An 11,949-nucleotide genomic window follows, 5' to 3' on the forward strand; every position below is an offset into this window, starting at 1 on the left:
CTTGGAAATGGAAATATAAATTATAACATGTACCTAAGAAGAAATAGCCTTGAGTTTTAGGATAATTCTATTTAAACAACATTTTAACTTCTAGACTATTAAAATGCTATACCTACACAGGTAAGATCGTGATTTCTAGGATTATGTTTTCTAAAGAAATGCACTATTTTGCTGGTACAACGTGAATTTAAGAATCTTTCCAAACTTTTATGTATTTTATGCTGCATCAGATCATCCTATGTTACTGTGTTTCATATTTTCATAAAGGAGGTAGAGATTTTGGCTGGTATGTGTTAATTTCTTCAGTGCCCCTTTCCTGAGGGCTTTGGTCCCCTTAGAGTCGATTTTGCTTTTTGATGTTTCACAGAAAGGCTCTAGGAAACGTGGGTGTGGTTGAGAGAAGAGTTAGTTCCATTGCCTGCTTGAGAGGGGAGAGAATGCATGTTGCTTGCGCTAAGTTTGGCTCCAGTATTGTCTTTGGAGATCTTGCCAGCATAAATGCTTTCACTCACCCTGAGTGCTGTGATGGAGCTGTGCCTCAGCCACCCTGACGCTCGGCTCCTGCTGCTCTGGGGAACTGCAACACGAGCCTTTCAACATTTCAGCCACCTTGAAATGAAAAACCCACCAACAAAAATAAAGGAAGAAAGGTCTTAGGGCTTCAGGGGCCCAAGCGAAGTCCTTCTGAAGGAACGTAGCTCCAGGCAGCCCCAGGGAGCAGAGTGGACAGTAGCCAACCCGTCATACATGCAGTCCGCAAGGACGTAGTTGTAGACATAGACACCTCACTCCACAAATGGCTCCACTGTTTCTTACTTGGCAGAGCAGAATCTACAAAGGGTTGGTGAAAACAGCATAACCAGGCTCTCTGTGTGCGCCATGCAGGGCTCTGCCATTCTGCTCTCAGAGGAGCTACTGACCAAAGATACAAATCTTCCTTATACATTGATAGAAATTGCCTTTTTGGGCATATTCTTGCCTGTACCGTAGTTACATAATTATTATTTTTTTATTATCTTCACTCTGTTCATGCTGTTGCTCGGATTTTATGCTTTTTTTGCATAACAGAAGTTTTGAAAAAACTAAGCAAGGCACATAGGGTGGTGTTCATTTTGTTAAATGGGAAAGATACAAACCCATAGTACTGATTTGTCTTCTCTGGTTCATTGTTATGTAAATCACAGATGATGACTTACTGTGTCTAGATCTCTTTTTTGGCATTCTCTTTTAATTGTTTCAAAGCCACCTGCTATCTTTCCCCGGAATGATACGATGGTATCAACTTCATCCTTAGCTGCTCTGACTGTCCTTTTTGATGCAGAGAAATACCTAAAACCATCAATAAACAGGTCTGTGCAGGAATATCAGCCCCATGCTTTTTTCTCCTTTAACTCTTGTGAAAGAGACTCTGTGAAAACACTTTTCTTAGCTTGGCTGGTTTTGTTCATTTGTCGCTTTTGGAGAGATAGGAGCTTTGGAAGCACTGGAAGCACCTTTCTTCAGTGATAACTCTCTATCATCCAAATCCTGATTTATATCGTTGTTTTTTGCTGTTTTGAAGCTTGTTTGCCTTAGAAAAAAAAAAACACAACAGGAGTTTAGGCAACAGAAAGCAACTTGATGCTGAAGAAAGTGATCACAAATTGTCAGATTTCTTTCCCTCTTTTTCTCGCGTACTTCAGTTTGGGCTTTTGTTTTGTTTTGTCAACTTGAAATGCAGTCTGATGAACGAAGGGTTAACTGAGTCCTCTTTACAGATAAATTAGCATTGCTACTTGCCAATGAGGTAACTGTTAGGTGGTGTGTCTTGTCTTTCTCCTGAGAGCTGGCAGTACAGGCTGCTTAGCTCTGGCGTAAAATGACTTTCTCCCCTGAGAAAAGCTTTGCCTGGTGGGGCTCCACGCTGGCCCCCGGTGCGCTGAAGTACAAATGCTGTTTTAGCTACGAAAATAATAGATGCTGTTACTACACAGAAAATGGGTGATTTTTCCTGTTGCCAGTTAGCTGTAGTAATTTCATCAAATCCAAAATATTTATATTCCCTATGCCAGTTATGACAATATATATTTAATTTATTAAATATGAGACTGTTTCAGAGTGCCCAACCCATTGGCAAGACGTGCCTTGCAGAAATATTTGAAGGACAGGTTTTCTTCTTGCAGAAAGCAATTATTCTGGGGAGGAATAGGAAAGTCTGCTGAATGTGCTATACCTCAGGAAAGTTTTACCTTCATCAGCCGCCTGCTTAATTTATAGTGCTTTGCACTGCAGAAACATGCATCTTACGTTATCTAGTTGTTTCCTGGCACATTTAGCAACGTTCCTCACTCTTCAAAGTGAACTTAATATTGCTGACAATGTAGGTGCTTCGGTTAGGCTGACTTGGAAGTGCAGTGAGAGCGCCTGTGCTGCAGGGGGAGGAGGGCAGGGTGTGTGTTACCCCTGACAGCAGGGTCCTGGCTATGTTCCTTGTATTGGTTCCGTTTGGCTTTCCAGCTCTGTTTCCTGAAGCAAGGGAGAAAAGGAGGGGGGATATCTGATCCTTCTCTTTTATCACCTGTAGGTAATGTCCAGCCAATGCCATTACTAGATAGTCTTCCTTGTGTAATTTTAGTAAATATGAGCAACACAGCAACTGCTGCTAATGATACTGTCCATCATTTAAGTCACTAACATAATTTTATGGGATTACTTTATATAGAGTTCTATACTTCGTATTGGTGTAACATGAATATCAGCTTCAATCAGTAAATGTCAAAATCTTAATTGCCATTTAAGTGTTCTACAGCTTCTGTTATGATGCCATCAGTTATGTAGAAACAACTCACCTCCTTTCACTTTTTACTTCCCTAGCTTCCTGCATTAATACTTGAATGCTACTACATCTTCCAAACAGTTGTTTTAATAAGAACAGTTATCTTAAAGTTTCCCTTCTTTCTGCAATCTAATGTGTCGAGGATTGCACAGTGAGTTTCTGGCTTGCATATATCTTTTCTATTTGAGTGCCGGTCCTTATGACCAGAGCTGTAGAACAAACACATAAGTGACTTTATTGATAGTAATACATGTGACTAACTGAAGTTATTACAGACCATTTATGTTTATTTTGTGCATGAATAGCAGGTAGCCTAACTTAGAGAAGTACAAAATAGTTATAACCTCTTGATTATGAAGATTACCAGCTGTTCAAAGCTATTGAAACTGGATTTTGCTTATAAAAGCCTCTACACGTAGGAAAATGCCTTCATAAATGTAATTTATCACTGAAGAGATGCTGTTTAGGTATATGGAATCCTCAGTGTGACATGCTGAAAATGCATGGCGTTGAACAATCTACACAGATTTTTTTGTTACACAGGTGCTAACCTAGAAGTGAGATTCTCCTGGTGGGAAGAGCTTGAGAATTCCATTGCAAGTCCAATAAGCTTTGAGATCTGTATTTACCACCTCTGGGATTCAGATCTTTTCTAACAAAATAAGTTTTTATATTGAAATGGATAACTTAGGAGTGTGGGATGGCAAAAAACAAGTTGTGATCTCCCCCCCGACAAAGTTAGTGGCAAAATGGCTGTTTAAAGAGTCTGGATTGATCCCTTAGACCTCTTAAAATAATCTTTTTTTGATACTGTGTGTATCTATCTAAATGTGTGTGGGTAAACTTATTTAAATTTATAAATATTTGTATAAACATATATACAATTATGTTTCTTATATGTTGTTAGGCAGTAATACTATACTATAGTAGAGTTAGCTGAAAGGTTACTTAACAGCTCTTCAAGATGTACTTTTGTAAATGCATATCTACACAGTGACTCCTCATGTGTCAAAATTCTTAATTTCTGGTTATTTTTGTTGTGATTTTTCCCTGCTTCCTGTCATGCACCACGGTGGAACATAGAGGCCAGGGTTTTACACACACATAGGCTTTATTCACCCACAAAACTCCATAGGTCCTTTGCAGGAGGAGGAAGAAGGGGGAGTATGGAGAGCATATTGCAGAAATCCTTCAGTAACTGATAAGCAGCCTGCTGCTTTTCTTCTTTGGTTGTGTCATTTATTTATGTATATTAATGCTAGGAGTGATTGCAGGCAGTCCTTCCCCTCCCCTTGGTGATGGGTTTTGGTCTTTTAGGATAACAGCAACCACAGTATCTCTTTCCCAAATGTGTTATTGTGATTAAGATGAACAGAACTCTTCTTAGCTGTCTTGTGAACGTCTGGTCTTGAGACAGTCTGCTCTGTCACTCCATTGCCATGTTATAGCATGACCACACACGGCAGGTTCACACCGGTAAGCTTGTGCCTTATTCAACCTCTGTCTGGCTGTGAAGCTGTCCTTAACAAGGAGAATAAAGGAATTCCTCACACCTATGTCTAACCTGCATACCCAGCTTTTGTGGATGTCTTCCTGAAGATGGTTGTGGAGCTGTGGCATCATTACTACAAGCGTGGCACGATTTTTTAATGTTGATTCTATGGCAGATTTTAAGCCTTTAGGGACTTAAACTGTAGCAGTAATTGAGGAACGGTTTCATAAAAGTTCCTGGGCTGATGAAGAAAGATGTGAATCTGTTAAAAAGAAAAAATGGAAATAATAAGTCTATGCTGTCTGCTATATAATCTTAGGGGAAAAAAGGGAATATAAGTGATACGAGGGTAAAAAGGCCCTTGTAGAATGAGGTGCCATGTGGCATGGAAGCCCAAAGCTATCCCAAATCAGAATGCCCTCCAGAAGGAGAGTTATCGAGTTTTTTCCTTGACTCTAAGTAGTAAGATAAGATAAATGACAGGAGAACGTAATGAGGGGAAAATAAAAAAAGGAGAAGGTTTTTTTTGTTCCTGTCTGCTGCTTTTTTTTGAAAAATGCCTTACAAATACTGTATTCAGTGTCTGTATGAGTATTTGCAGGAGCATATGCGGTATGAACGTGCATATGAACAGATGTTTGAAGAAAAACTAATATTAACTTTTAGTATTGAAATTGTAATGTATCAGCTTTTAGAGTTTGGTTTCCCTTTCTAGCATTTGTATCTGGTTTATGTTTCGCTGGGTATGGAACATAATTCCATTATTGCTGTCAATAGAAGTAAGTATCTATTACATAGGGTTTCTGTCAATGCACAACTAGATAAAAATTTTATTCATAGAAGCTTTATCATATTAATATATGAAGAGTAGGCGCAAATTGTATGAACTCCTGTTTACATTATGCATTTAACTATTGAAAACAGTGTAATAGAATACTGATGTTACCATACATCACAGTATATTTTATAATACTGTAGGGTATTGCAAGTCCTATTGTGAAGTGATGGAAATTTAGAATAATTTCAAGAGGTGAGGAGTTTCAAAATACAACTGTTAAGGTATCTGAAGGCACATGAATGGGTCTGGCAAGAATCTCGGGTTTATAAAACCTGTAAAGCTTAGTCTGTTATTTTAAATGGTACAATAATACATTGAACTTATTTGACCAAGATACTAGTATTCAATGGTATGAATCGAACCCATTATTTCTAACTTAAGAGTATATAGTAACAAATAAATTGCATTTATCATGCTCTTTATAGCCTAACTGCATGCGTTCAATTCTCTTCGGTAGTTTCACAACCATTCTCTCAACTGTGGTACTGCAGATAGTTACCCTTTAGATTCATTTCCTAAGGCAACAAAGCTAATAGTATCTCTTTCTGTTCCTCTTCAGTAATTTTTCAACTCACTTTCCACCAAATTTTACAAAAGGTTGCGTGTCTTAAGATATTCCTGTGTGTTTCGGGGAGTGGGGATGGAGAGCCATAGAGAGAGAAGAAGCTCTACTAGAGCCCCACCATGGTAGAGCAAAGGCTGTAGCGAGAGTTTAATAACGTTTAGTAGATGCCAAAAATCAGCTTGATAGAAAGATCAAGAGTGCCCCAACCACAAGAAAATTTTTAATCAAATTTGGCAGCTTATTAGGAAATCTAACCACAGGACAGATTGGCAATAGGTTCTGTGGGTCACGGACATCTACGTTTTTCAGTTAACGTGCTTATGGACAAATCTTCCTCAAGAGCCAACTTCCCACCAAAATAATGCAACGTTTTAACAAACAACTCGATACCTTCTGTTTCCTCTAAGCTACAAACAGAGCTGTGGTAATTAGGCATTTTACCTTGTCTTCAGGGATTTGGGCTGTGTTTTTCATGAAGGTAACAATGTGATTAGCAAAAGAATTCTTTTTTTTTTTCATTTCTTGCAATGTATTCTGCAAAAACATACCTAAATTTCTCTGAAATTCCAGATGTAGTTTACACAGAAGGCAAAATCTTTTTCCCTTCATTTCATCACCTCACATGTCCAACATTTTTATAATACAGTAATATTTCCATCTGATACAGTAAATGCGAATTTTGAATATATAAGCTGCTTCTTTTAGCTTCATAATGTTGAAGCAGAGCCAGAATATGTGAAAATTAAATGCACACAAGGGGCACTGTGTCACATTCCTGTCTGAGGTGTGTCAAACCTCAGCCTCTCTGCTTGTTTCCAACACATTGCAAAGAAATAATTAGAAACTGGTTTTGTTCAATCACTTCCCTTGAATGTTTAGGATATTCACTGTAGTATTTCATAAGAATAGCATAATCATGAATAATGATAGTAATTATTCCTGTCATCAATATTAGAATTATTTCCTCATAAATGCAAGTCCACAATGAAAATATTCAATGCATATTGAATTTTCTCTAGCATAAAAGACAGTAGATGTGGGTTACTGTGGAGTAGCTTAAACCCATTTCTGTCATATGATAACTTGGTCATTTAGTCTTATCACCAATTTATCCAGTGCTAAAAATATAATAAAAAACCAAGCATAATAGGCAAGTGACTATCTCGAGGTATTTATTTTATTTTAAACTTTTTGAAGGTAAGAAAGTAGTTTGTGCTATTTGCTGGTACCATGCAATGAAAGTTTTTTTCAGTTTCTGTGAGTACCTTTGGTTGATTGCTGCTCCCCAAATATAATTTATATGTGATGGCCGGAATCTTTTCATTTTCATTTTCTTTTTTTTCCCCTCCTTTGGAATTTGATGTGTAAGTATAGAAGATTACCTAATGGTATAAACCTTAGTGTAATTCATATAAAGTGAGGGGATCTTGATTCCACAAATGAAGATGCAACTAATGAGAAAACCAGTGTGTATTTGCTCTGCTACTGTTTCTTTAAGAATGATGGAAATAAGGATGCACCATTTTATGTCATTTTGCTGCGTTTTAACATTTGTAGCTACCATGCAGCACATCTCTCTCTGCCTCACAGACTCTGGCAGTATCACAGAGGTCATATTTTCCTATGTATAAATTATTCATGAACAATTTCTCCAATGCACTAGATAAACTTGAAGAGATCAGAACACGTGTTTCTCTTCTTCCTCTCATCCCTACAACTGGTCATATTCTAATAGGCAATGCAAAAAAAAAACCCAAAACCTGTCTTCATCTGTGTGCATTTGATGGAATGGATTGATATGAAGTTATGAGAGGGAAGTTCACAAAAGCAGAGAATAAATAAGTATGAATGGGATTTTTTGTTGACTTGATACCACCACTAGTTTAGTTGACCGAAAATATGTTGTTACATTGGGCTGAGGTGTATCGTACACATTAAGGATGGGGTTTCAGAGTTGAAATTAATCTCTCTGGTGAGCTAGGCAGGAAATCGTCCCTACAGCACCGGTGCAGAAAGAAATGAGAGGGAAAGGACAGCAAAGCTTGGAGTTTCCAACCCATATTCCAGTTTAGCCCGTCTCTACAAATGGAATAATTCCCTTCCAGTCCTGCCGTCGCCTATGCTTCCTGTCACATCCGTCAGTGGGTTTTGGAAAGATCTGCAACAATACAGGAAGAACCTTAGCTTGGAGGTAGCCTTCATATGGTGCTTGTTACATGCCTCTCATAGATTCCTGTACTGGAGCAATTTCGCTGTGAAAAAACCACGAAAATTAGAACACTGCCATTATTTTAAGAGATGATTACAGACGTGCTGTAATTCCAGGAATCAACTCATTATAGTCCCTTTTCTCATTGGTCTTACTTAGCCAAAAAACCTATTTCTGTGAAAATTCTTCTGGTAAAATATGTAGCTGATGCATTTTGCAGCATCTGAGAATGCAGCTTGGGGCCTTTCAGCGTTTGGCTGCTGTGTGTGTCAGTGCCCACGCAGAACGGACTGCTTCTGATCCAGTGGTGTGCAGTTGCTCTCATTCACCCAGCATCTGTTCACCTGATGAGTTACAAGCTGATGCTGTGGAGAGACTTTTGGAATGAGTTCACAACATAGCCGCTCACAATGCCTTGAATATGATACAAAGGGACAAGTTCGTACCAGTGGAGAGATTTTGTGGCTCTGCGCAGCAGTAATCATATGTAACAATGGACAGTTACAGTGCAATTACTTGGCTGTTTGGTTTTTTTCATTACATTCATTGCTGATCTTTGATCCCTGTGTCCTCTTTCCCAGGTCGTCCCATTCCACCTACATCCTCGTCTAGCCTTCTCCCATCTGCTCAGCTGCCCAGTTCTCATAATCCTCCACCAGTTAGCTGCCAGATGCCATTGCTAGACAGCAACACGTCCCATCAAATCATGGACACCAATCCTGATGAGGAGTTCTCTCCTAATTCATATCTGCTAAGAGCGTGTTCAGGGCCACAGCAGGCTTCCAGCAGTGGTAAGAAAATTGCAAACATATGGAGTTTGTTTGTGACATGTTTGTGCCAGTTTCATGCATTTTTTTGCAAATGTGTTCTTACATCACCACAAAATTGAGAGCGTATATGGAAATGAGGCAAACAATAATCTTACTGCTTTATTTCAAGGAAACTTTTTTGGAAACACCATACATCATATATGGTTTTTCCTTCATTTTAATGGAGAGAGCTTTTTCGTTTTAGGAGTGTTATAAGTAAGTAGTGTAAAAAAATATTATTGAATTCTTGTCATCAGAGGGATTTATTTTTGAAAGTAGGTTTCCTGCGCCTTGATGCATCTTGTAAAAGAGAGGTGTACATACAATGGTTCTTTGTCCTGCATAGGCTAGTCCAATATTTCATGTAGGTGACGAGGTTCTGTATTTAAAAATGTGTGTTGCTTCTGCCATTCTATGTCTGTTCTTGTTTCAGAATCTGATTCTATACTTCCAGTGTCACATTTAACTAGATACTGCTATTTTTCAGTAAATTAATTCTTGTCTTTCAGGCCACTGTTTTAAAACATTTGCAACTCTGCTATCAGTCATATAATCTGTAGTGCTTAGGGTTTGCTTTCTTTTTTCTTTTTTTTTTTTTAATTTTTATTAACAGATGCTGACTTTTCATTTTGACAGCCAAAAATTGAGAAATGAAGATGCAATCCCTTTTTAGAAATAGAGGCAAACCAAAAGAAGGCTATTATAGCTCCTTATGTTTTGCTTTTTGAACATACGTATCTATTGTGCAGGTCCCATCTATTTAACTAAACACTGTAAGTTTATATCTTATATGCAGTTTCTGATCTGCTCAAGGTCGCTCTTTCCTGTAACAATACAGATCTGAACAGTATTGGAGACAAGTATGTAGTGTGGAACTGTTGGCCTTTGTGGGTGCATACAGTACATTTGAACGATGCCCTTTAAACAGTGGCTGGTGGTGCGTGGTGGGTGGATGTGACAATGAGTAGAAGTTGAAACCTAAGATCCAGAGTCAATATAAAGTAAAACTTTTTCCCTAAGCATTGGATTGGAACAGGTTGAACAGAAAGCCTGTGCAATCTCTGTCCTTGGAGGTTTTCAAGAACAGGTTGGTTAAAATCCTGAGCTACTTGGTCTGACCTCAGAGCTGCCCTTGCTTGGCAGGAGGCTGGACTAGGGACCTCCTGGGGTTCCTTCTATCCTGACTTACTCTTTAACGCTGCGATCCGTTCAGATATGTTAAAATATAATTACACAAATAATAATTCAGAGATTGAGCATGCTTCCTTGGTACTTGAGGTTTAAGGGTGGAAAATATGATACCAGTTTTGAGGTTTTTGGGTTTCTTTTTTTAAGAGGCTCAGGGAGATCTGGGGAGCTTTAGACCTCAAAATCTATAATGGGCAACTCAGTAGAAACCATAGAAATGGAGGGGGGGAAAAGTGGATATGATCTATCTTTGATGAATCAGTACAGCTTCTGTAAAGGGTAGTCCTGCCTTAGAAACATTTAAGAGTTCTTTGATGGGGTCAGCCATTTCCAAATAAGGGTTATCTAGTTGATGAAGGGCCTTTGTATTTTCAAAAGGGTCTCAGCAAAATCTGTTACTAAGTGCTTTTAAGGAAACTAAACTAACATAGGGTAAGAGAGAAGATTACTGCATGGATGGTAAGTAGTTATTTGAAAGACAGTAAGCAGAAGCTGGAGCTCCCCAATAAATTTTCATGGGACATGAAGATACCTGGAGAAGATGGTGAGCTGTGGGGTAAGACAGGTAGCTGATGGCAGGGTGCTGAGGACGAGGTCATACTGTAAAGAATCACAAAAGGAACTTGTGAGACCAAGTAACAAGGCAATAAAACGGCAGAGGAAATTCAGGGCAGAGAAACGTAAACTGATATTCATGGAAAAAGCAGCGCTGGTTCACTGGTTAGTGATGGACCATTACCAATCAGGAGTGGGTCGTTGGGTGCGTGCATGCTTCATCTCGGAACTCAGGAACAGGTGAATGTTGACAGCTGAAGAAAGAAATAAAGACCAAAAGAGAGAACATTGTCTAAAAGATGTGGTGGATCAAACAGTTTACGAGGGTTTAAAAGGGAATGATAGAAGTAAATGGGAGAGAGATGCAATGAGGGTTGCTAAGTGGAAGAAAATCAAGGTCAGGGAATGTGAACCGAAAAAAGAGACTTGGAGGATACTTGAATACTTGGTACTTGGTATTTATAGCCGCCGTTGGAGACTGAGTGAGCCAGCATGGCTTTTCTTATGAAGCCAAATGAAGGAAGTTGCAGTAAAACAATATCTGAAAATTTGATGGAAGACCTTTTTATGTTTCATTTTAAATACTAGTCATTGTTTCTTTATATCCTTAAAAGCTTTGTGTTTCACACTTGTTACTGTGGAGTAACCCAAGGAACCTTTTTGGCATGCTCAGATATGCTTTGATTTGTTTATGAATGGCCGATTTGTTCATTCTACATTTAACCATTTCTTTCCCCCAAAATATTCCATTTCCTTCTTTAATAAGTAGTAATATAATATATAATGACTTTTGATTTTCAGGGTATAAGAAATAGCTTTTTTTTTTTTTTTTAACCACAGACACATGCATAATTGTTTGATCACCACTGAGAGTATTCTATAGCATGAGCTCTTCTGGACTTGATACATCCTCTGGAAACTAATAAGCATTTTCTAGTGATCTCATGTTTCCTTTAGAGAGTTTATAAGAAAATACCACAGATAGTGACATATACCTTAAACTGGAAAAGCTCGCCTTTTTTTGTGGCTCATCCTTATTCTTGAAAGATTTTCAGAGTAGCTTTTACCATCTATGTGATATTATTGTTTTTAAATATTTTTAAAAATCTATATTAGTTCCTACAGAAACTTAGCAACATAAATCCAGATATTTGGGAGACAGTAAATAAAATTAAATATTTTGTTTAAATTTGGGGTTGGGTTAAAAAGGAAGATTTGAAGATATTTAGATTTAAGGCTTAGATTCCAGATAATCTTTCATCATCATGGGATAAAGCCCTGGAGGGAAGAGGGCCCCACGAAAGCTGCGTAATATTCAAGGATCACCTTCTCCAAGCTCAGGAGCGATGCATCCCAACAAAGAGGAAGTCAGGCAAAAACGCCAGGAGGCCTGCATGGATGAACAAGGAGCTCCTGGACAAACCCAAACACAAAAAGGAAGCCTACAGAGGGTGGAAGCAAGGACAGGTAGCCTGGGA

At 38.4% G+C, this 11,949-nt stretch overlaps 1 protein-coding gene across 3 annotated transcripts in view; it reads left to right on the forward strand.

Annotated features, from left to right (window-relative positions):
- TENM2 (teneurin transmembrane protein 2) overlaps window positions 1-11,949 on the forward strand; it is a 563,241-nt gene that overhangs the window by 311,234 nt on the left and 240,058 nt on the right. For all 3 annotated transcript variants that reach the window (XM_009318514.1, XM_009318515.1, XM_009318516.1), the window contains one exon: window positions 8,501-8,710. In XM_009318514.1, coding sequence (XP_009316789.1) covers window positions 8,501-8,710 — 210 coding nt within the window. The remainder of the gene's footprint in view (window positions 1-8,500; window positions 8,711-11,949) is intronic.

This window comes from Pygoscelis adeliae, unplaced genomic scaffold (assembly GCF_000699105.1).
Source record: "Pygoscelis adeliae isolate BGI_AS28 unplaced genomic scaffold, ASM69910v1 Scaffold42, whole genome shotgun sequence".
NCBI lineage: Eukaryota > Metazoa > Chordata > Aves > Sphenisciformes > Spheniscidae > Pygoscelis > Pygoscelis adeliae.